General features: G+C 35.0%; 3 protein-coding genes across 10 annotated transcripts; all 3 read right to left on the bottom strand.

Annotated features, from left to right (window-relative positions):
• Window positions 1–366: 366 nt before the first annotated feature.
• On the bottom strand, window positions 367–5451 carry LOC123230347. Its single transcript, XM_044656535.1, has 6 exons — window positions 4974–5451; window positions 3939–4460; window positions 3561–3865; window positions 3223–3321; window positions 3002–3127; window positions 367–2605 (listed from the first exon to the last, which is right to left on the bottom strand). The coding sequence occupies exons 1-6, from the start codon at window positions 5299–5301 to the stop codon at window positions 833–835; spliced, it is 3153 nt and encodes a 1050-aa protein (XP_044512470.1). The 5' UTR covers window positions 5302–5451; the 3' UTR covers window positions 367–832.
• A 137-nt stretch (window positions 5452–5588) lies between these two features.
• On the bottom strand, window positions 5589–9335 carry LOC123230349. Of its 5 annotated transcripts, XM_044656536.1 has the most exons (6): window positions 9116–9335; window positions 8497–8602; window positions 7021–7977; window positions 6813–6931; window positions 6083–6206; window positions 5795–5936 (listed from the first exon to the last, which is right to left on the bottom strand). In XM_044656536.1, exons 1-6 carry the CDS (start codon window positions 9209–9211, stop codon window positions 5929–5931), a joined length of 1410 nt encoding a protein of 469 aa, XP_044512471.1. In that variant the 5' UTR covers window positions 9212–9335; the 3' UTR covers window positions 5795–5928. The 5 variants fall into 5 exon arrangements, 2 of the variants coding, with proteins under 2 accessions (XP_044512471.1, XP_044512472.1); XR_006505075.1 differs by lacking the exon at window positions 6083–6206 and having other exon boundaries at window positions 5589–5936; window positions 6813–6944; XR_006505076.1 differs by lacking the exon at window positions 5795–5936 and having other exon boundaries at window positions 6184–6206; window positions 6813–6944.
• A 671-nt stretch (window positions 9336–10006) lies between these two features.
• On the bottom strand, window positions 10007–23478 carry LOC123192881. Of its 4 annotated transcripts, none has more exons than XM_044605574.1 (19): window positions 22952–23478; window positions 21678–21757; window positions 20767–20817; window positions 19618–20139; window positions 19195–19452; window positions 18940–19005; window positions 18153–18332; window positions 17233–17284; window positions 16870–17154; window positions 16249–16359; window positions 15889–16080; window positions 14962–15237; window positions 13956–14567; window positions 13079–13581; window positions 12926–12986; window positions 12758–12826; window positions 11555–12242; window positions 10892–11194; window positions 10007–10194 (listed from the first exon to the last, which is right to left on the bottom strand). In XM_044605574.1, exons 1-17 carry the CDS (start codon window positions 23189–23191, stop codon window positions 12168–12170), a joined length of 3633 nt encoding a protein of 1210 aa, XP_044461509.1. In that variant the 5' UTR covers window positions 23192–23478; the 3' UTR covers window positions 10007–10194; window positions 10892–11194; window positions 11555–12167. The 4 variants fall into 4 exon arrangements, with proteins under 4 accessions (XP_044461509.1, XP_044461510.1, XP_044461511.1 ...); XM_044605575.1 differs by lacking the exon at window positions 10007–10194 and having other exon boundaries at window positions 10783–11194; window positions 11555–11686; window positions 11885–12242; XM_044605576.1 differs by lacking the exon at window positions 10007–10194 and having other exon boundaries at window positions 10783–11194; window positions 11555–11679; window positions 11885–12242.
• Window positions 23479–25399: the final 1921 nt, after the last annotated feature.

Genomic DNA, 25399 nt, shown 5'->3' with positions numbered 1-25399 from the left:
AATTTTTTTCTTTATAATAGACAGACACTCTTGCAAAAACACTAAACAAAAAGAAACAGAGAAAGAAAGAGCGTGTAAATGTTATTGGCAAAGGAAGAGAAGAATAAACAGTTCCGCTCGACGTCCAAAGCAGAGAACCGTAGAGTTTCTTCCCTTGTTGGTAACTCCAGATTCTGAGAAACCTTAAGAGTAGAGTTCTAGGTTTTTCAGGATGAATCATCAAAAATTCAGAATAATTAAAAAAAAAGTGAGAGTTTAAAGGCTTTGAAATAAGGATGGGAAGTAGAAGAAGAGTGCGTCCCGTTCAGTGGTGGTGGACTTCGTAAAACGAACAACGCTTCAACTTTTATTACAATAATAACAAAATTTATGAGAAGCGAGCAAGTGACCGGTCTTTGTTTCGTTCAAAAAGTCAGTAACATTATCCAAATACAAGGTACAAATTTAAACTCTATTCACCTCAACTTACAATTACACACAAAATGGCAAAATTGTACAAAGCTTTTATCATCTACTATTAAGGGAACTAGGAAAATTAGTTAACAACAAAAAGAGAAAACTGAACCAAACAAAGAAGGCAGAAGACTAAAAGAGGGAATAAACCTCAACTAACCTTCACAAAAACAGCAGCCTAACTGATGTTGCAAGACCCTATTACAGACTGCATTGCTATCCTCATATATTTCCTGATTTAACTAACTAATAGCAATATCCAACCTATGTGTATCTTGCAACCAGTACATATACGATAATCTACATCTACAGCCTCCCGAACCAGTAATGATCAGATCTGGACTAGAAGTTCCCTGGGCAAATGCTGTTTCTAACGTCTTCAAATAAGCCCGATACCCTTTTCTCTTGCTGCTTCAACAATGTTGTTCATGTCTCCTTTATTGTTAGATTGATTATAATAGCATTTCCACAACTTGATGGAAAATGGATATATACACAAGGCTCTCTTGTAAAACCTCTCAGAGATGCCCTTTTTACCGCTTACATTGCCCAAAATATCTGCAGCTTCTACCCATACATATTCTGGAGCAATTGGCATAGCTTGAAAAAGCGCACTGACCAAGGTTGAGGAGGCCCAGAAAAAAACACTGGCCGGTGTAACATCGGCAGGGTTGTCAGCTCCACTGAGCCGCTTACAAACAGAAAATGCCAGTGTGTAGTTGGATGGTACAATCTCCATAATGGCTTCAACAAAGTCAACTAGATCCTTTAGCTTGCTAAAGGTTTGTGGTAAAAGTGAGGGACCATACCACACTTCAAGAACCAAATTCACCAGAGAAGAATCAGTTGAAATTGGACTTAGCAGGTTAGTAACTAGCTGCTGGACTCTTGGCTTATCAATGTTGTTAAGAAAGTGTCTGGGCAATGGTTCAGAGCAAGGAAAAGGGCGGGCATTGTCCGAATAAAGCTTCAAAAGGTTCAGCTGCCAAACTACATCTCCCTTTAGTCCCGACCTATCAGTAAGCAAAAACGTGGCATGCTCTCTAACACAATGATTAAAATTCTCGGGAGCTGCAACCTTCAACGCCCTATCAATAGCTAACCGAGCATCATTGAAATGGTTCTGCAATAACCCACGAAGGGAGAGATTAAGCAGTCCAAACATTACATCCATTTGGTTTTTACTGGACACTGAGAAGCCTAGATTTGATATTGAAGTGGATTCTAGTAAGCCATGAGAGATCTCAGCATCCATGGCATCCAAAATGTCAACTTCAGAGAATTGAACCTTCCAAACAGAGTGAAACCAACGGTCCATAAGTTCTTTTGCAAAACCAGGTCTTCCATTCAGGAGGGCATACTCAGCATATTGATTCCAGATACACTGAATTCCAGGGACTTCTTTAGGCCACTTCATAAGAGCTTTCTCAAACCCCATAAAACTTGAATCACCAAAATCACATTTCTGCAAGCACACTGATGTCAGAACAAGTTCTAAGCAAGACGGGTATAACTTCAAGTATTTTTCCAGCAAATTCCAACTGCATTCTAAGTCATCAAGTGCTACCATACACTTAACATGGCAAACAGCAAAAAGTTGTCCCGATCTGAGATTAGCTTCACTCTTAGGTGATTCATTATTTAAATAAGTTTCAACAGAATCCACTGCTCTTTCAACCAGCTTTACAATGCCCTGCTTCTCATCATTTACTAAGTGAATGGAAGGCCATTCAATTGCAAGGAGCTCTTTCTCACATTCAAACCGCTGTACAACAGCATCGGGCAGTTTCCTGTAAATAATTAAATACAAACAAGAAACCCAGAATATAAGTTTGTCAGAAATGGTTAAGCATGTGAGGATATCAGAGAGAAACAAGCCATGAGGTTCTTTAGAACTTGTTGCAGTGAGGAAGAGCCCAGAGATTCTTCTGATGACTTTCTCAATATTCCCAGACATGCACAAACACTCCACCATCTGCAAAAATACGTCCAAGATGCGTGCACTAGCATGCCTTTCATCTCCATCAGAGGAAGATGCATGGCGGCAGAGTGCTGAAAGGGCAGCATCATATGCACCCAACTGATCATCAAGCTGTATCCTACTGTTGATGTACATAAGCCAAAGTCCATAAGATCCTTCATTGTGTTTGACCTGAAGATGGAGGGGAGAAGAGTTTCCATAGAAGCATTTGTATTTCAATTTTTAATTTTAAAACCAAAGTTCTATAATATATTCACAAAAAGTGTGAGATTAAGAGTAAGCCATATTATGAAATTCAACACAGAAATAAACACCATCTATATAGAAATTCCATTGCAATTATTAACTGGCCAAAATGCGGGCAGATGGCATAGCTAGGGGAAATTAGGAAACTTTGCAGAGTTGTGTGTATAGTCATTATCAGGACCAACCAACAAGAGAAGCATAAAAACACTGATTAGCCAAAACATCGACAGCAACCATAGGCATTAACCAAAAGCATACAGGAACTAATTCACTCCTCCTACTATTAGTGCTTGTAAAAGCAGAATTCATACGATACCATACCGCATGAAAGAACATGTCTTCCTTCCCATATGGCACTGAATTGCTGTGATATATAAGCAGATAAACAATCCAAAGAATTTCAGATGATTGATCTGCCTCGAGAGCTCGTGACAATATGTACAGAGCCTGAAATACATAAGAATTTGAGATAATTACAGGAATAAAATATTATAATCATGATTAGAATTCTACAGGTTAATCATGTAATCAAGCAAGGTTACCTTTCTTACACCCTCTAACCTGCCAGCCTCTTGATTGAGAAATAGAAGAGCCATTTCCACAGACTGGACACTATTAGGCAAAGCTTGTTTAAGTTGATTCTACGTATACCATGCAAGAAGGAAACCATGAATGAGAGTGTGAACCAAACAACTAAAAAACAGCCATCATTTGTGGTGTAGGAGGAGTTTCAGAGTAAATGAATACAAGCAATTATCATATAGGCGTCAAAATTTTTTTAATATCATTAAAAACTGATTTAAATATGAATATCCAATGCAATAAAACCAAAAACAGTGCAGCAACAATGAAGAACATAGTTAGAATGTTATACACAAACCATTATGCCATCTCTACTTTGAAAATAAGAGGATTGTCTATTCCAACCCCCACACACTTCAATACGTCCATCACTGGCATGCAAGAATTCTGCAGGTAAGTCCTGTAACATATTCGATAAGGCTAGGGTAATACTGAAACACTTCTGCCAGCATTGTCCATGTCTTCTAGATATAACAGACTCAAAATGTGTTTCAGCTTTCAATATATCTAAACCAACTATATATATTGGTGGAGTCAAATTATCACGACACTTGGAAGCACCTATAGAATCTTGTTGAGGTATTGTTAACCCAGCCTGACCATCTGCACAAGCAAAGGCTTAAATAAGAAAGCAAAAAGTTAAAGTCAACAGAAATCTTTATTGGAATAATCATACCAGCAATATCAGAATTGCCTTGCTGATTCTGATACATATTTCCATTTGAGAAGTCCTTCACGTGTTGCCAAGGACATTCATCATTGTTGCATTTTCCTCTGAGCTCATACATACAGAGAGGCCAAAATGGTTCAATGGCAAGATTGCAGGTATTAGAGCCGAATTCTCTCCCAAAGAAACTACTAAGAGTCTCCTGGTTTGAGGTTTCTATCAAATACCCATCCTGAGGTTCCTTAGATTTGACACAAGCACCCTCTTCAATGTAAAAGTTACATGAGTGATTCTGGTGAATTTCAGTATTTGATAAAGCAATGGATGGTCTAACTTTCAGATGGCCAAACACACTCCTCAGAATTGAAGGTGAAAATAATGCAGAAGCTGTTGAATGGTGAGCTCTAATGGAAAAGTTATTTTCCTTAAAATCAGCAGTACATTGAAACTCTAAAGAACTTTTTTCAGCATGGCACTGATCATGGATCTGAACAGCAACCTCACTAAAAGTTTTTTCTGGCTTATCAGTCCCTAAAATTAAAATTGAAATTGTAGTGAGTGGTTAAGAATAACAATAATAGTAATGATAATAAACAAAAAATATATTAAAACTACTAATTACAGTAGGAATAATAAGAACTGTTTTCCATCAGTTTAAGACACATATTTTTAATCAAGAGAATTCAAAAAAAAAGAAACACAGTAGTGAGTGGTTAAGAATAACAATAATAGTAATGACAATAAACAAAAAATATATTATAACTACTAATTACAGTAGGAATAATAAGAACTGTTTTCCACCAGTTTAAGACACATACTTTTAATCAAGAGAATTCAAAAAAAAAGAAACACACCGATATTTATAGTAACAGTAAATTAACTTCAGTACTTGCAATAATATTTTCATTTTATAATAATAAATACTATTATATTATTAATTGGGATGATCAATTAAACTCTATATTCAGCAGGACACACTAACAATCAAATAATATTCTATAGATTAAATGCTGACCACAAACTATCTCTGTCCAAAGAAAGTACCTCCAACATAATGCTGCTGACTTTGTCCTTCTGAAGATGGAACACTGCCATTACTTGTCCGCATTTTGTCACTCCCAATATCATTTTCAGGCCCTCTTTCAACTGAAGGTTCCACATCATAACATGAACCACTATTCTTTGACAAAGTTCTCACTCCTAGTCGTGCAAACAGTTCAGACCTTAATGTCGCTTCAAGAAGTAAAGAATCCTCGGAAATATCAATAGATGATTTTATGTTGACATTGCTATTTTTGTCCATTTGCCTTCTTTCAGAAACTTGTGCCTTTCGATTATCTTCACAGTTGAGTCGAGAAGATTCATGGTCCATGGGGAATGTCTCATCATTTTCATCAGCTGAAAATTTAATTCGTAGGATGGAGAGCTTAATCCGTGAACAACATTCTTAGTTTTACGAGGCAATGGCTCTGATGTACTAGCATCTGGATCACTGCAAGGTTCAAATCCCAAATTTTGACCACTTGTGTGCTGATAAGATGTACTGAGGGGAGCACTATTGTCACATTGGATATTCGAATCATAACCTAGTTGATTAAAACCACCATAGGCAGACTGCAACTGATGACCTGATGTTGGGATAAACTCCAAATTTTCAGACACATGATTTGACAAATCCAACCTATTCCCAACAGGTTCATGCAGCCTAGAAGACCACAGTAAGTCAGATTCATCCATCAGAAAAGACTTAAAGCAGGCTGAAGACAGTTCTCTCTGACGATAAAGTTTTGTGCATCTCATATTAGCCTCAATCAAAGCCCTCTGGGCTTTACGATAAGCTTTAAGAGCATTTCCTTCTTCAATTTCACAAATGCGCCGGTGCTCTTGTGCTTCCTCCAGCTCTTTGTCCAGCAATTCCTCCATGGCAAGTATTGATTGTACATTCATATTGCCATGTCCTGAGACATTGGTATCACCCAGACAGTTCAACAAGTTTGCATTATTCACCTGGAAGAAGTTTCAACAAATTTAGAATGAAAATAAGGAATGACTGAAAGATCTACAATAGACATTGTAGACCTCCAATCAGTTACATGAATCCCAGAAATACACCAGGAAAAAGTTATGGAACGAAGAATCAACTGTCTTTTCACCAGATATAGCTTTACAAAGATCATTGCTTTTCATTACATTCTGTTCTCCAATTGCTTTGCTAGGAAAAGAATTTAGAGTAGGATGTCCACCAATTTTACTTGGATGATTTAAAAGCATTTTATCCTGTAAAGTTACATAATATCAATAATTAAGCCAAAACAGGTTCTAACAAAGCAATCATTCAAGCAATGGCAATTGTTTCAACTTCACAATAAATTTAAGAAATAAAAGACTACAGTTATCTATTTGAACCACTAGTACCGCAACTTTCAAAACTAAATTTCTTGGAAGAGAGATAAATTTACCCTCCTGGTAGACAATGATTTATAAAGTAAAAATTGGTAATACAACCATACAATATATCTATACAGTAACAACACAGGTCCATTTACACAAGTAGGTGACAGCATTTCTTTACTAGTATTACTAATTTTTTTTTTTAAATGTAAATTACTTCATAAAGCTTCATATCTATACAGTAAAAAGAGCAAATGCACATGATCCATGCCACCAAATTTCTACTATTACATAAGTCAGACAATACCAATCATGAATGTAACAAACCAATAATATATACAACGCCAAGCATAGGTCGCTGAATATATAAATGTAGAGTAATTGCAGTAATATGTACACAAGATGCAGGACAGTAGACCTTATAGCTCAACCATACCATCACAAAATGTAACTAAACAAACCTTAAGCAATGTATTCTAAGCATTAACTTACTAAATTTTTTGGCAAAGAACTGGACATCTGTTTTACCAGTGCTGTGATTTGGTTTAAATCAACATGATCCAGCCTTCTATCCCTATCAGATTGATTGCCACTAGAATTGATATCAGCAACTGCAGAAAAGGCCTGTCCGATTCATTATTGCATCTCAAATGTTCTACAGCATAAGACTCCAATTATACAGAAATAACAACATGTTTACCATCTTTCACCAATCTAGGTCTATTTTCTGGTAGAACATCAATACATTTATCATCCTGCTTGTGCTGCTTAACAATGCTTGATTCTATTCTGCTTAAAGGAGTGTCTTTCTGGATACGATCAACCTTATTTCTGCCACACGTACTGTTCTCCAGTGTAGGCTCTTCCACAGGAGTAATTAATATTGCAGCAGGAATTTCTTGACGGCTATCTGAAGTCATATTGTGAGAATAAGATCCATTTACTTTCAAGCGTTTCTTGTCCGGTTCTTTTCGTTTCAACTGTCCAACATCTGCAGAAGGTGATTGATGTTTCCTTCCTGCTTCATTGCCTATATTCATTGCATGATAATCCCTGCATTGTACAATAGCCAAATCTTTATTTTGCTGGGAAGCCTTGAGCTTTAGTTCATTTTCACGAAGTGCTATCTGCTGCCTCAAGTCCTCAAGCTTACTGTTTTTCAAACCCACTCCTAGTTCCAAGCCATGCTCTTGGTTTCCTAAATTTTTGTTAGGGTTTCTAAATTTCCTAACTTGAGATCTGCGCTCAGCAGCCCTGGAACTGGCTCCTCCATGAATTTTTGTCTCTGACGAGACATATATATGATTTGAAGATAACTTGGGTATTATTTTGTTTACATTTTTGGCATTTTGATGTATTTTGTTAGGTTTCATCAATGCCAAAGTAGTTGGTTGTCCATAGCTATCCAATCCAGTTGTGTTAGTTATAGTTGCAGCTGTTTTTTCTTGCTGGTAATCATCGGACTCACTGCCACTGTCACCATCGGAGAAGCTTATCACAAGGTTATTGTTCGACCCTGAAGTAGGAAACCATCTAGGATTACCAGATTTAAACTTTACTCGACCTTTCCCAAAACTCTTTTGATTGGTTGGCTGAATGGAAGTTTGAGATCGAATATCAACAGAGCTTGACAGATTATTGGCAGAAACATTCTTCACTGGAAAGTAGATATAAATACATCAAAAGATATTTCAGGACAGGCACTTTGCCGTTTACAAGAACAAAATCTGAACCAACAAGACAGTCACAAAGCAAAACTATAAATAAAGCAATATGAAAATGATAAACAATGCACAAGGGGAAAAAACACATATACCACAATGGGTTCAACTCCATCTTCATCATTACAGAGCAAAAGACTACATCTCTTGAGAGTGAATATAAGTTCTTTACATGTTTCCAAGACCATATGGTTATTATTAATTTCACTAACAGTATACTGGCACATTACCGTTTTGAGACACACAAATATTAGATGTGCATACATCACTAAACCCGTAGATTCAATTAGAAGTAAATTTAAGATTCTAAGAATGTAAATGGGAGTCTGTATATTTATGAAAATACCAATACTAAACTAGGTTATAGAGATTGGACACTAAAATTAAAATATGATAATGAGAGAACCCAATAATAAAAATCCGGATTCTCAAATAATTTGGCTTGTAAGGCTAACCAGTCTGAGTACCTTGCGTGCGTGTGCTTGTCAAATTTGAAAAAAGGGTCACTCCAGCAGCGGCAACAGCACCAATACATGGTGCGACAGAGCCAACAGGATTTACCTATGGTTAAAAAAAATAAAAAATTTGCTTACCCGGAAACCTCACTTGTAACAACGTGTAAATAAACACCAATTCTACTAAAACGATTCTTAAGCACTAAACTAAAATCCAACTTACCCAATTAAACTAACAGCACAAATTCAGACTACCAAAAAAATAATACCATGCGAAATCAGCTAAGATCAATTTAAGTGCCAAAATTAGCTAACAAACATCCAAAGTATATTGATGGAACGCTCGATAAGTACAAATAAAGAAATATGCAGATAGCTCCGTAAATAAGAAAAAACATCTAGTTCCATAAATACAACTCAAGGTCAATAATTTTGAAACTTAAAATGGAAAACAAATACTTCGGTGACCAAACAAAATTCAAGTTTCGAGAAGCTAAAGGAGATTATTTTCTTTTCCCATCAAGTAAACAGCAAGCAATTAATTAAAAACAATAGAAAGAGTAATCGGTAGAATGAAGAAGCGGAAGCAAAAAATTAAGGATTTCGTAATATAGAATACGTCGCCCTCGTCGCCCGATGAAGAGAGCTCGCCTTCTTCTCTGGTGTTCGCTGTGAGCCCCTTGTTAAGCTTGGCATTGGCTGAAGTTGAGGCCATGGCAATCCCGTTCACTAATCTTGGAAATTAGAATTTACATGCACCCTAGGGTTCTGAATAAACTGCGTTTTGAAAAGGATTTAATATTATTATTTTCCCTCTCCTATTATTAATATTTTTCATATTAAATCCAGGGTTTTAATCAATTAAGATAAAATACAAATTTATAACTTAATATATTCTTATTATTAATTTTATTTCTCTAGGATAAATTAATTACATAACAGTCAATACGGGACTGTTTGGTTGGAGAGTATTTAAAAATTATTCAATTCTTAATTAAAAATAGTAAGGGTAATTTGATTATTACAATAATTTTAATTTTATTCTTATTTATTAAATATAAAAATATAAAATACACATATAAAACACATATGCACTAATCAGGACTGTGGTTACAGTCGCATCTCTTAAGCTATCTATGAGGAAGAACAAACTTGGTGAAATTTTATCAAGAGTGATCCACATTTTCCCTATCCAAGGCTTGGCTATAAGCATTTTTCATCAACTAAATACATAAATTACACTTTCTTACTCAAAATCTAACTTTGCATTAAAAAATTAATATTATAAAGATAAAATAATAATAATAATTTTATCATCCAAAAATTTAAATAAAAATATAAAAAATATTTTTGTACAAACTCAGTTTAATATTTTAAATATAATAATTTATCCATCAGTTTATGTAATTCGAGTTTTAAAACCCTGTTTACTATAACTGTCACTCATTCAAATCCAACTCTGGTGAAATTGTCATCCACTTAAGCCCAAGCCCACCAAAATTACCTCACATTCGAACTCAAACCCATCATAGCCATTAATCATGATAGTTGGACCTTTTTACAATTTTTTAAACCTACAATTCAACCCTTACATTTTAGGCGTAGAATCCCTACCAATCACAATCACCCCTATTCAAACGCACAGTAACCTCCACCCATCGCAACACAAACCCACCGAAACAATCTGCAGAGAAGAGACTGCAATGATAGAGGAAAAAAATGTTAATAACAAATTTGAAATGCAGAAAAATATTTTAAAATTTTGTTAATTTAGGATGATATATTAATTTTGAAAAATAAAATAATTAAAAAAATATGATAAGTTAACTTCCATTAAAATTCTTTTAAAGTAAAATTTTAAAAAGAAAAACGTGATTTATATATTTTAACGGACGAAAAAGTGTTTAAGGCCAGCCTTTGTATGAAAAATATGTAAATCACTATTTTATATATTATCCAGCCATTGACTGTCATGGTATAAGGTGTCAAGCTAGGAAGTGCATGTTTTGAGGGAGCTGACTCCTTCACTAAACGTTAGGTGGGCGATCCACAGTTGAATCTGAAAAGACATGAACTGGTATGATAAAAATCACGACATTATTTTATAAAGTATTCCTCTCCAGTAGTGAAGTTGCAAAAAGTGTGTAGAAATTGAAAAGTTGTGATTAGGCGTAGAAGCACACATCCATAAAGAATTATATGGTATCATGTCAAAACGTTGCACATACTGTCTGATAATCCCCAAAAAACTTACCCTCTAAATACAAAAATTTTTAAAAGAAAAAATAAAGAAGATATTTCATCAGCAATTTACTACCGAAGATAGCAAGGTAAAATTACGCTACACATTTACAAGGTGACAAAAAATGAACAGAATGACCAAAAAATCACATACCAGGCACACCTTGGAGATGCCACAAAAATCAGACACCCCAGCTGGCTTGCCCTGATGATGAAGTCCTATCCCCTAAACATATGCAATACTCAGTCTGTTCTCATCACAAACAAGAAATCGAAACACAAAATACTCGATGTTTTTATTATTGAAGGATGGCCACGAAAAAATGAGCCACTACTAACATCCCTCAAAAATTACAGAACTGATAGAAGGTTAAACAGCAAATCTGACTCTGTAAAAGTTATGGGTTTTCCCATAGTTGCCCAGAATGTCTTCTGTCAATATAATGCACACTGATAACTGCATCCAAATGAAGAAGAAAAAATGAATAAGTAAAAAAATTAGAAAAACAAATCGTAGCATGAATTGCTTGTCAGCGCGTCCTTGTAGTTTAAAAATAAATGCTGAAAAAACAATTGTATTTCAAATTTTAGTAAGATCAACAAACTTATTTTATAAAGGATTTTAGAGCATTACTTAAAACGAAAAAGGATGGTTTCAGCAGGTCCTAGGCACAAGCATTAAACACATACAACTTTGAATATTAACAGAAAAACTAAGGTAGGCAGGCACCTGTACTAACAAGAAAAATGTAATGATAAGATGCTCACAATCACAGATAGATAGATGCCCAGCCCAAGCGGAAGAAGAAAAAATTACCTTAAGATACATGAAATGCCTCGATCTGCAAAGTATAGTTGCATGACATGGAAGCTAACCAATTACCCCAAAAAGTTCGGAGATGTCTCCTACACTGGCTAACCTTTAAATAACAAGCATTCAACCTGAAACCTTCAAATGAAAAGCCAAACTTGAAATCTTTTAGCAAATAAAATACTACTCTACTTTAATGGGGATGAGGGAAGCAAAACTCTCTATCTGATCACTTCCATTATACTGGTGCAACAATTGAGAGGCACTGACAGCTAATTTGCTGCACCTATGGCGCACACAGAACTTTTGGTAGAGCATCATCACCCATATACTCACCTCATCTTATAACCTTGGCTTCTTTGGGAGATTGGGATCTGAACCACATACTTTTGGACTTCAATTCAGTATTTTCCCTTAAAGAATCAGATTCCACCTGCCTAATACATGCTTGTAAAATTAAGCATAATCCACCAAGGTTTTATCAAAATTTGGAAAATGTTGCCAACGATGGAATAGCTTGCAAGTGTCAAGGAGTAATGGACTTAATTACCCATTGCAGGGCTCCACATAAAGAACAAAAGTACTAAAACAGAGTTGAGTCAGCAGATTGCAACCCAGCTCAGATATCATTTGACAGGTGAAGTAAGCCACGCATCTGAAGATACGGATTCTCTAACAGTTTTTCGTTGTTGCTCTGTTAAAAAGCACAAAGTAATCACATGTTAGTGTAATGTGATTCTATTATCCCATCTGTGAAAGAAAAAATTGGGGACTTGATGAGAAAAAAATATATATATACAAACTGATGTTCCTGTACCTATTGCATGACACTTCATATTCATTGTCTCTTAGAAATCTTACATGTGTAATAGTGGACAACCATATGGCAATATAGATGTTCAATAAACACCTAATTAGAATAACACTAATAAAGATGCTGACCATATTTCTTAATATGTGGGCTCAAAGAAAGTGAACCACAACCACCTAAAATCTCCCTAAACCATGCATTTCTTTCTGTAAAATGGCGGATTCAGAGCCCCACACTCATTTCAAGCTCAAATTGCAGATGCAGGATTAATACAAGTATGATAATATATACACACAGACATGCATTCATCTCTCTACAATGTTATAAACTATGTCATTTCTCAGTGTTCGATCATTACAATTTTGTAAACTTTCACAAACCAGTAAAAAACGAAGTACCTGCTGAGCCTTAAAGACAAGATTCTGTAGCATGTGCTGGTACTTCTCAGGTTCCTCTGTCATCATTCTCTGCAACATTCAATGCTTGAATGAAGTTAGCAAGTGATTGAAATTGGAACCATGTTACAAATTGATAATTGGTGAGGGAAAATTGGAAAGCATTCTTGCCTTTAAAAGAAAAGCTGAAGCATAATATGCCACCCTCGAATCAGTATCATCTAAAAGTTCCCTGCCAAAGTAAAAAGTGCACAGATGTCTGGCATGTTTGCATATAAGCATAAGGCAAATTCATTAATAGGAAGCAAATAACTATAAGCTCACCTAAAGAATTCTTCTCCACCAACTTCTAGAAATGCAGCAGGATCTGCAGTGCATTTACCAATTAGAAGCAATAGAAGAGTAGCCCGAATGTCAGATGTGGCACCAGGAAGGTTCCCTCTCCCTTTGCTTCCAACAGCAACACCCAATGCAATATTATCTGTTGCTGCACCAGCAAGTTGAATCAATGGCCAATAAAATAAAGCAGCTGGTACACGTGCAACTAATTGCATAGGAACAACTGCCTGTCCCTGAAGCAGCTGTGCTGCCATTGATGCTGTTTCAAAAACTGGATGGTTCATATTATAATGGGATCTGCTCTCAGTTTCCTCGTGGAATTCATCCCAGAAGCCAGCCTCTTTTTGAGAGACATGCTCAGCAACATCATTCATTTTATTCTCATCTAGGGAACCAAGAACTTTACTCTGATGCATTCCATCTCCGAATGACTTTGCAGTTGCAGGGAAAACTTTGAGGCACAGTTGAGAGAACAGAATGTCGCACATCTGCTCAGAAACAGCAAAAACGTACAGGTTAGTAAGGTTGGTGCTTATCCATTAGACATAAGTTTAACATAAAAAGATGGGTGATACCCTGCAGCAATTAAAAGTGAACCCACCAATTTACTTGGATAAAATAGACCAAAATCTTAAATTTGTTTCCCCAATCATTTTTTTATTAGTAAAAATTTGTGGGGACATTTGGTACCATTCAGTCTGTAAACCCTCCTAAAAAACCTTTTAAGGAAATGATTACACTATTTAGAGTGTCCTCCAAATAGTCTATTCTACTCAGGAGATTTATGATATATGGCTGCATCAAGATCAGGAAAAGATATTTGATGCCCCTCAAATGGTTAATCAATTCTCCGAGAACATACCTTCAAGATGTTGATACGGTCTGTTTCATTAATTTGAGCAACCAAAGACAAAGCAATACTCATGATATCAATCATAGTATTTGCTTTTTCAAGTCGGCTATCTTCATGTTCATTAGGAATATCACTGATTGGATGTTGCTCCTTCTCATCCAACAAAAACTTACATCGCATAAGAAGTCTTTCTAGAATATTTAGGAAGCCCCATCTGATTAACTTGTTTTTTGACTTTAGTAGCCCACACATAAGCCAAATGGACAAAGGCACATCTGAAGTATCAGAGGAATCATGACAACCAGTATGGGCAATTTTACGCTGCAAATTTTTAATATTTGACTGTACACTTGCCTCCCGTTCCTCACTAATTTCTGCAATAAGCAAATCACCTAACCATATATGCCCATTTTGACGATAAGCAATTCGTTCTGAATGAAGAAGAGAATGTAAAGTGGCCCATGAGAGCTTTACTTTCATGCAAACAGCATTTCTTGCATCCTCAAAGCTTTCCATTAACTTGTAAGTTTTAGTTATCTGTTCCAGATGGGAAAACTCTTTATCTAAATGAGTAAATGAACTAATTATCATATCAAATTTCTCTGCCACATTCTCCAAAAGCTGCAAAGATTGAAAAAAAAGGAATTAAGAATACAGCAGTACTGATTTAAAATTTATGCGTGTGTATGCATATTCGTATGTATCATGTACGTATGTATGTATATATACAAAGCCCAATTGGCAACTAAATACTAGAGACAAAAATGAATTTGATAGTGAAGTATATTAAAAATAAATCATGTACTTCAAAAAAAAATCAAAACAGAAACTGAAAATGTAGTTATCCTTAACAGGTTATAAGTGTTTGCTGTATAAGAAACACATGCACATATCATCTGTGGTGTCCCCGACTTTCTTAAATGGTAAACCAATAAATTTCCTCCCTAGTCCACACTTAAAACACCACACAGATGCACACGTTTTCACATTCCCAAACACAATTCCAAGACATTACCATATTAAGTCTTTCAATGTTAGGATATCTAGACAATGCAACTGCAATAGATCTTCTCAAAAGCTCCCCAATGCCTTCTACCCCAAGTTTAACAGAGATAAAAAAGGCTTCTGGAGCATCTGCAAGACCAAGGAGGTAAGCAATGGGTTGAATCTCATCATCAGTGTATTCAGAAACTCCAGCAGCTATACACGTGCTATTTATTTGATACAACACATAGTCAAACAGCACCGCATATAGATTTCGCCTTTCTTCCCTTGAGTTAGCCAAAGCATACTGCAATGAGAAGTACCAAGAAAAGATCTTGTGAATACCGCTAGGCTTTTAATTGAACTTAAAGATGAATCTTGGTAATTAAAATATAACATTACAACTTTGAAAATGGATGTGCCATGATAAAATTTGTTAAGAGTAAGATGCTGAATATGTTTTAATGTACATAAGATATATATACAAACTAGAGAGATGTTCAACACTTCAATGCACAATAAACCAACTACACCCAAACATTCAAAACATTCTATCAAATTAAACACAATTTCCCAATGTAGACTAAAGTCGAGGGAAGATCTATTGAAATTTTCCAACATAATGAAGGACTTTAGTCTTCACCGTTCTCTGACTCCAACAAATTACCAAGTCCCTTCACTTTGGCTTTGGCATCAATTTTTTCTATATATACACATATTACTTCTTCATTTTAAACAAGGTTAGTGTATTAAACCCTTATTTCTTTATATGCATTGATTCAATACTACAACAAATAATTTGCATACCTCCAAGAAAATAAACTCAATTCCACCAATCTGGTCAAGCCATTTTCTTACAAGGCTACTGTATTGAACCCTTATTTCTTTATATTCATTCATTCGAGCTATTAAGATTCTTTTAATTTTTAATTCTGATACTATAATATAATTTGCATACCTCCAAGAAAATAAACTCAATTCCACCAATCAGGTCAAGCTGATCTACAAGAAAACTTGGAGTACTTGATCCACCCTTAGCAGGTCCATCAGGAACTTCATACAGCATGTTTGTTAACAAGCAAATAAGTTTGCAATGAACCACTTCTGCCCAAGAATTCTGCCTGCATGTCTCTAGAAGTGCCTTAATAACCTATGGAAAGACATTATCAATCCCCCAACAATAAATATAATTGTCATCAACAATTAAATGTCAACACCTAGACCAAATCTCATCAAAATAAATAAATCAACAACGTAGAGCTATGTAGTAGAAGCTGCATTCCATGATAAGTAAGTCCAGGTAGGAAAACCAACTAACCCTTATGTCAAGACCATTTAATCGATTTCTCCAAATTTTGCCTCTGTCACAGACAAAATAAAGCAAACAGCTTAGAGCAGATGCCCAGACAGATTCTTCCTTCTCTTCAAGCTGCAGAGAACATTGAAGACATGAGATTATTGAGATAAACAAATTGAAATTCCTAAGTACCAGGAGCAGAAAAGCACATTGTCCAAAGCCAGTTTTTAAATCTTAAAAGATCGAATAATCAAGTGACCAGTGCTTCCATCGATAGAGAGAAGCTCTAAACACCACTGTCAGACCCTGTCCTTGGAACCCTTTCCCACAACTGTGCCATGAAGCCATTGGCAACTTGTTGCTCTTTTACAACCTTTAAAGCATACTTCTAATTATTTATGAAGCTTCTCACAACTAAAGCAGTTGGTACCAACTACCAAGGTGGCTCACAATAAACATAGTTCCAATGTCAACTAGAAAGGTTATACCATGTTGCATAACTAGTTAGAAAATGATGTAAGACAATGTATACTTAAATGTTATTAGATCCTTCAATCGTTTAAGAGATTGCCCATGGTTTAAGAACAAAAATGAGGAAAAGAAAATTAATCAACGCCATTAATGTTGATAGATAAGTTATACCTGAACAAGGAGGAGGAGTATCTCATATAAAATGTTTAAAATCCAAGACTCAAACATATCAATAGCTGAGGAACTGCCCAACTTCTTCATAGAATCAATTTTTCTCTTCCCTTGTGTCAAGAGCTGCTCTTCATCCTCAAAAAGTGATTCTTCAGAATATTCGTCTTCAATTGTAGAAGTATCATCAGTCATCATTGGCTCCAACAGGTGAGCATGGACCCCAAGGTTCAGCACTAAATCAAAAGCATGAACTCTACAAGCTGCTTTTGGAGAACTAAGCATTTCCTGAAAAATAATCCCCAAGAATAAGGAGCCTTAACCAGGTTCTCCTTGTGAAAAATCAATACCTAACTGATACAGCACCTGAAGCACTGACAGAGTGAGAGGAGCAGCAGTCCCAGAATCCAGAACATACCTATAAAAAAGAAAATTGACCGAAATTATACATACAAGAAATCATATGAAAATAATAAGAAATTAAATTACATGATGTGACCAGACATAAAACTGGCAGATAGTTGAAATTCAGTTTCATTCAACCTCTGACATGTGAGACCCTCTTTTCTCTTTCTTGCCAAGGAGAATCGGCAACCAACATGCATAAAAGCTTTTCATAAATCCATAAGTTCTTTGCACAGGAAAATTATATTTAGTGATCATACAAGTCAGAAAAAATATTAGGCTCTTGCCCCTTTATTCTGTAGCTTTCTAGGTACACAACCCCATTGAACCCAAAAAAATTTTTCATTGCTTTGGATATCGGCTTCAGTTATTTACAAAAACATTTTACACATTAACATTATCCAATAATCTTTATCTCAAGAATATCAAATAATTTTAAGGATGAAAAGTGGAAGATACCATTTTAAGATAAATCAGAAATATCCCTTGCTAATTGAAGTAGTCTAACATCTTCGGACACTCTAGGTAACAAAGAGTGTTATCTAAAGTCTAAAGTATCCGATATGCTCTTGCTCCAGTAGAACATAAAAGACCATTCAACATATAGAATGTCTCAGATATTCCAACCAAGATCTTTTTCAAGCAACCAGCCATGTCAAGTCAAATGAATCTCAGTTCACCACATGGATGATATTCACAATAATATTTGTACATATATAGTCAGATGTATATGAAATCAGTATATCAATCCAACCCAGATACAATCATGACTGTCTGCAAAATATTGTTCATGCTTGTGAAGTGAGAGAAAATGACATGAAGCATACAGTAAAAGACAATGGACCAACATACTACCAGTAAAAAAATCCGTTGAAACATACATGTCGATAACAAGCTTAATAAGCACACTAACAGCCACATCTATCAACGGCTTTCCTCTGTTGTTGCTTAATCTAGACGAGACTGTCATGGAATTAACGTTTGATGAAGATGTCTCAGAGCAAACTGCAGCAATAACTTCACACACCTCGGCAGGGTTCAATCGCAGAGGTTGTTGTTCACTGATTCACATTAAAACATTTGAATAAGAAAATATGCAAATTAATGAATTAAACTTCCAGTTCATAAAACAGGAGCAACTAATTAGAAATTTGAACTCGTCACTAGCCATTAGAACTACACTAACTCATCAGAGACTCTGTGAATGTAATGACAGTTCATATTCAATAATCTTCCACCCACATGAAAAATGGAACATAGGTCTTAAAGAGTTGATGCACAAACTGAAAACAAAATTGAATTCACAAGGATGAGAGGAACAATATAATTCAGAGCTGTTGTTGTCAAATTGTCAAGATCTAAATAAAATATAAAGGCCATTATTTCACAAACAAGATCATAGTTCAGCCACATGTTCGAAAGATATATACATCTACAGGTCAGAAGAAATACTAATAAGAGAAAAAATAAAAGGTCATTGAAGACATTCAGAAAAAGAAATAAATAATAAGGTCTGTAATATCAACTAAGTAGTCATGTCACTGAAAAATAAACCAAAACAATGTGGTGCCTAATAAGTCAAAACTCAAGCACAACAAATAAATACCCGGTAGACCATATATAACATATAAAGAATTTTGGGCAAGCATTGGATTTCTTGTTGAGTACCTATAGTGACGATATTGAAAAAGCGGACGAGCACGTGGACGGAATGTGTTCACAGGAGAATCCTCCCTGCAAAATAGGAAATAAAATGCTCAGTAATGCATTCAGCTCATTCTAGACAAAGTTGGTTTTCAACTATGCAAAATTAAGCTCTCATTAAAATTTACAATATCTGAAAAACATTTAAAACAAGACTCCGCCTAACAGCTTCACTGCCAAAAATAAATCAAACCAATGTCTTAAGAGAGAAGCACATGCCAAATTTGGCGAGGTCCAGCTTTAGTTCGCTTAGATGCTGTTATTGCTCTCAAGTGAGCCCGAGCAGAAGCTGAATTTGTTACCGTTGTTACTGAAGAAGGTTGCAGCAGTTGATCAAGATAAGGCATGTCACAGGTACCAAAATATTTCCAAGGTTGGCCCTTCACTTTAGCTTCCATGTCTCCAACAAGGAGAGCAGCGGCACCTACTTCTATGAAATTATGTGTACTCAACTCTTGAAGAGTTACGGCACGATCACTATATTGAACAAAATATAAAAATATATATATAAATGTCAAACAATGAAGTTAATATTTGAAGAAACACGTAACAGAAGGACAAATCATATTCTATAGCAAAAATAATAATAAAAATAAACAAAAATAAACACCTAAATTCAAGATATGTGAAAAAATCAACTACCTTTCAGTCGACATAGATGATGACTGACGTTCGTCTAGCCAGCGCCATTTCAGAACATCACTTGCAATATATTCAAGATCTTCCATTCCATCAAGTTCTTCTATATGGGATAGATTTGAAGCAGATAATGTAGTAGAATCTTTATTTTCTGAAGATTCAACAACATTTGCAGGGCTTATTTGGGAATTGAAGGATCTACTCAACAGTGATGACAATGTTGGAAGAGACTGTCTAGATGCAGGGGGAGCTCCAGCAAAAGCAGCTGGTTGGAATGACCTCTTTGGAATATGTTGAAGCATTAAGGAACGGACATAATTCAAAGATTTTACCAGTGCTCCAGAAGCAAAACTAGAAACAGGCAACGGAGGAGAAGCATTTGCAGATGCTGTTGATGCACCAGATTGTTGAGTTAAAGATTGTGACCATGGAGACACTCTTCGATTCAGACTAATATCACACTCAGCAATTGTGTTCAAACAAAAGCGATATATCTGCAACAAAGTCTCCTCACCAGGCTTATACCTGCGGCAGTAGAATGATGTAACTCCAGAAATTAAGAAAAACAAACTCATAGATATGGTTTCTTTATTGACAGAAATTTTATGTTGAAAAATACCATCAGGCCATGGTAAATTCTAGAAGCCTCACTTGTATCAAACCAATGAAGACTGACAAACCTAGAATTTCTTTATGATAAAATCTCCTCCTAAAACACAGGTCAAACTGGCTAACTGAGTAACCAATAAGGAAGCAGTTTGTGAATTAAACCAATGTTTCCTCCCCATATGCCAAAATACTGAGAAGCTAGGTTCAATAGGCTGTCATCTGACTATAATCTAAATGAAGGATTTGATGGCAGGTAAACATAGAGAAACCAAAACTCTACTTGAAAAGCAGGCTCTATTACCAAGCAAAATTGCATGGTCTCTGTTTTCCCTAACCACAAAAAAAGCTGTAAGTGTAGATACTCCTAAGCTTTGGAGTAGTAACGCATTAGGATCTACTTGCCCTATGTTAGACCAGCATCCAAACATTATTGACCTGGAAATAATTCTATAGAATCAAGAATGAGGTTACCATTTGATACTCAAACAATCACAATAAAAAAACGCTAATAAAGAAAACATGTATATGCTTGGAATAACATACCTTAGAAGGTACCTTTTCAAAAGTGCCACACACCTCGCAACTACTGCTGGGCTGTTGCAGATTGAAGAATATTATCAGGAAAAGGGTTGCCACAAACATAACTGTTCAAAATATACTTACAGAAACCACTAGCAGACTATGCGTTGCAAACAATGTATCACAAACTCAGACATAATAACAATATCTTTTACTCTTTTTTTCTCCACCACAAGCTTTTTACCAGCTACATCATTTTTTTTCTACATCATTTTTTTTTCCCTCAAAATGGAAGGGCCAATCCATCATAGGCTATACTGATTTTGTTAGAATCCAAAGTGCAAGGCATGAGACTTGGATCCCACATGAAAAAGTATAAGCTTCTAATGTTGGATTTATAAGGCATTGGGTTCTCTAATCTCAATAACTAGCTTTTGACATATAGTTCTCTTAAGGTTTATATCATTTGGTATCAAAGATATCACCACATCTTCTAATTGTAATTGTACGACACAGGTGATTACACTAGCATTATAGTGTTCTTCCGAGGCTAACAAGGGGGTAGTGCACAGTCAGCCCACATGGGAGCTAGGGTTGCGAAGTGTGGTGGTATGTTATGATCCCAAATACCAAGTATGAATTTTGGTTCTCACATTGAAAAATATGAACTTCTAACGTGGGATTTATCTGACTTTGGACTCACTAATTTCAATAACTAGCTTTTGAAATGTGGTTCTCCCAAAGTCCATATCAGATTTCTATAAATATCATTTTCCATCATTGATTACTAGAAGAGATAAAGTATAAACTAAAAATCCTTGTGTCCTATTGCAACACAAACAAATTGACCAAGTGTCAAAAATATAAGAAAACAATACTAACACCGGAATAATCACAACATTAACACCATCCATAAAAATTGTATGTACAGTTACCTGCGCTCCCTCTCCGCAATTGTATGCTCTATAATCACACAGTAAGCCATGTCAATTGTTCCAGGGGATGCCAAATAGTCCTGTCATTAAGATTCAAACATGAGATTTTCTTTCCCATCAACAATGTTCTAAGCATATAAATGCAAATTCAAAAATAAAAAGACAACTCAATGAATTACTAGGCCACAAGTAACAACACAAAAGGAATGGATTTTTTTTTAACATTCAACTTTAGCATTGTTGAGATACATGTATCTTCTATCCTAGTTTACAATATTTTATAAAGGGCCAGTGTATCTTTATACAATAATGTATCAACTTAAACAACAAACATGACATTAATAGTTACAAGTTGAGAAAAAAAATAAGCATTAGCACATAAAAATGACTCTTCGCCAGTCTATGCCAAATCCATTGATTTGAGCTCTAGTAATGAGTCACTACATGGGCAATGAAAATATAAAGATACTTGCTGGATGTACTCAAGAGTTCTATAGGAGTGGTTGAGCAGATGACACGTCAGTTTAAGATAAGTTTCATCTGACAGCATACTGCACACGCTAAATTCAATTGCCACACTGAAATGGTAACCATCAGAATGCAAGGGAAGATATAATTCTTAAATTCCCTTAAATCAGAAAAAGAAAAAAAATGTATACAAGAACAAATTATGCTTAACTTAAGGGAATTTATTCATGAAAAAGTCTTACATGAGACAGCATACATTGAGATCTATATGCCTATCCAATAAAATTCCACCACATAGGTGTTAGTTTTTCCCCTACCTAACAAATACACAATTAGTAGTTTTCAAAGTGAGTGAAAATATTGCGAGATATTATTGGATTGGCGGGTCACAGAAGGCTTTCTTTACATTTAAACTTAGCTATTAACTAACAAAGAATTCCAAAACTCATCAGTTTGACAGGAATTACATTCACAGAACAGTATAGGATTGAATGTGTTCAAAAAAATTATGGCATTTATGCATTTGTTCTCTTCTTCATCCTCATAATCATTAGTTTTTTAAATGAGAAATGTGGTAGAAATTTATTAAAAAAACATAGAACATAATCAGTCAATTCCTAAACCTCATTTTCGTGTTAATTTTTTAATAAGTTGATCAAGGAAACCAAATTAAGCCAAAACCACACCGTCATTTTAGCTCAGTTATTCGTAATTTCAATTAAAAAAACAAAACAAAATAAACAATTCCTTTCTCCAAATTCAAATCAAAACCACGAGATCCAAACAAAATTGACCACAACGCTCACCCGAAGAGTCCTGGACGCCTCAAAAACGACACCAGAGGGACTGCCAGGGTGGAGCACGGTAGGCGGGGCGGCTGTAGCCGAGGAGGACAAACAATCTGCGACGGCTCGGCGCAGAGGCTCGGGTGGCTTCTTCACTGACGAAGATCTCAATCTGGAGACTCCACCAACGCCACCACCGAATCCTAGTTGCTGAAATCTGTTGCTGGCCGGGCTCCGGCCCGGACTGTAACTAGAGGACATGAGTGAAGTGAGCGCACCAAATTCCTGTGCAACCGCAAATGATATTATAATAATTGTTGTTACTATTATTAGGTTTCAGTGAGTGTTCGTTTTGTGGTTACAGTGTGTTATGGCAGTTCTAATCTACATCTGGAGAAGGAATGGAATGAAATTATAAAACTGAAGAGAGGGAGAGAGGAGATGGTGATGTGGAATTGGGAATTTTTCTTTGCTGATTGTTCTGGAATCACGGTAATATATGCGAGTTTAATGAGGGCATAATTAGCTGGCAACCGCTAAATCTTGTCACTTCCGCTGGGGAAATTAATATAAGTTGCCATCAAATAAATTTTCTCTCATTATTATATTATTAAGTAAATTGTTTAAAAAACCCACTTATTTCTTATAATAGTAATTTGACCTTGTGAAGGGGTCTATTTATAATTTTAGTAATTTATGGAATGATTGGTAATTTATCTTTTCTTCAAATTTCTAAAAGAGTAAAAATCATTTACTGAATTCATGCCCCTAGATCGAATTAGTCAAGTCGTTGATAGGACGTTGTCGCATATAATATTTTTAAATAATTAGTTTATGTCGAAAGATTTACTCCCACCCAAGATATTCTGAAGTTTTAAAATTATTTTTTAATTTTAAAATTTTAAATATTTATTAATGAGATAATTTTTGTTAAAAATTTTAATTAAAATTATGAGTAAAATTATTATTTAATAAAAAAATTTAAAATTAAATTTTTATCACATTTTTTCCCTCAGTTTAAAATTCTGACAATTTCTCTTTCCAAAATTTATTTCAAAGTTTAAAAAGTGATAATTTTCTTTTAAGTTTTTTCTTCTTTTCTCCGACGAGGATTCGTGATCTCCGGTGGTTGGTCGTCCTCCCTCCTGCCTTATTTCTCTCTTTGATCAATGATTGACAAAAATCATCTAAAAATTCAAATAAAAGTTGTCTGAAAATCTTCCATATGACTTTTATCTAGACGCATTATTGTCCAGATGATTCATCTAGATGTCATCGTCCAAATAAAAATTGTCTAGATTTTCAGATGATTTCCATCGATCGATGGTTAGAAAAAGGCCAAGAGAGAGAGAGAGAAGGCAAGAGAGAGAACATTCGATAGTGAGAGATAGCGGATCCTAGTTAGAGAAATGAGAAAAAAAACCTTAAGGAGCTAATTATCATTTTTTAAACTTTAAGTGAAAGAAAATTGTGAGTTTTTAAACTTTGAAGAGAAAAATATGATAAAATTTTAATTTTTTTAAATAAATTATGATTTTATCTCTAACCATAATTGAAATTTTTAATAAAAATTATCTCATAGGTAAGTATTTAAGTTTTTAAAAATTAAAAAATATAATTTTAAAATTTTACTATACCTTATATGAGAATAAATCTTTTAACCATTAATTTATGGAATAAAATGTTTATGAGGTAAATATAAATTATGTATGATATAATTTTGATATTTTTAATGACCTTAAAAAATGGTTAATAAAATAGTTTATTTATCATACGAATCGGTCCGTGAAAAAATGAGGGTTACATAATTCCATTTAAGTTCAAGAGAAAAGTGAGATTCTTTTTTTTTTTTTTTCACTCTGAAGAAATCATTCTCAACCTCTTACATTCAATCATTGAGGGAAAAAATCACTTAAATTGTCTATATTTCAATGTTTAATGGAATGACCAAAGAAAAAAAGTAATATGTACAAAGCTTTATTTGCTATAACTCTTGTCACATCTTATTTTCTCTAATTGCTAAGAATTTAAAAACTTAGCACTCCTAGGTTCGAAAAGCTATGGGACATTTCACCCAAAATTCAAAATAAGTTATATATAATAGAAAAAAGGGTATTATGGCCATTTCTCATACTTAACATGTAGAGAAATATCGTTACTCATGTCACCACCACTCAATCCTTTTGAATCTCCACCCGTCGAGAACTTACCAAGCATGACTGACTAGCAACCCATTGACAACAGCATACATCCCAGATGTGTTGCAACCTTGCACAATAATTGTGCTGTCGGTTGTTGATATATGAGATCACCAAACAATCTATGAATGTTCAATCCAAAATGATATGGGTGGGCTTGTAATTATCAACAGGTTTGCAAGTCAATTTGCATGTAAGGACTCTTTTGTCATGTTTTGATAAGTTGAGGGTTTTTTTAATTTTTAGAAACAATTTAATATACGTTGTTAAA

Source organism: Mangifera indica, chromosome 12 (genome assembly GCF_011075055.1).
Source record: "Mangifera indica cultivar Alphonso chromosome 12, CATAS_Mindica_2.1, whole genome shotgun sequence".
NCBI classification, from domain to species: domain Eukaryota; kingdom Viridiplantae; phylum Streptophyta; class Magnoliopsida; order Sapindales; family Anacardiaceae; genus Mangifera; species Mangifera indica.
This window is presented reverse-complemented; position numbering and strand designations above follow the sequence as displayed.

Coding starts and splice junctions, on each gene's coding strand:
- LOC123230347 (XM_044656535.1), bottom strand. CDS start 5,301: ATGGACCATGAATCTTCTCGACTCAACTGTGAAGATAATCGAAAGGCA. Junction 4,461..4,973: donor TCAGCAGCATTATGTTGGAG/GTACTTTCTTTG, acceptor TTTTAATTTTAG/GGACTGATAAGCCAGAAAAA. Junction 3,322..3,560: donor AAAGTAGAGATGGCATAATG/GTTTGTGTATAA, acceptor TGGTATACGTAG/AATCAACTTAAACAAGCTTT.
- LOC123230349 (XM_044656536.1), bottom strand. CDS start 9,211: ATGGCCTCAACTTCAGCCAATGCCAAGCTTAACAAGGGGCTCACAGCG. Junction 8,603..9,115: donor CATCGGGCGACGAGGGCGAC/GTATTCTATATT, acceptor TTTTAACCATAG/GTAAATCCTGTTGGCTCTGT. Junction 6,207..6,812: donor GTTCTTTGCCAAAAAATTTA/GTAAGTTAATGC, acceptor GTAACTTTACAG/GATAAAATGCTTTTAAATCA.
- LOC123192881 (XM_044605574.1), bottom strand. CDS start 23,191: ATGTCCTCTAGTTACAGTCCGGGCCGGAGCCCGGCCAGCAACAGATTT. Junction 19,453..19,617: donor TCATCTATGTCGACTGAAAG/GTAGTTGATTTT, acceptor TGTTCAATATAG/TGATCGTGCCGTAACTCTTC. Junction 17,155..17,232: donor TCACTCTGTCAGTGCTTCAG/GTGCTGTATCAG, acceptor ATTATTTTTCAG/GAAATGCTTAGTTCTCCAAA.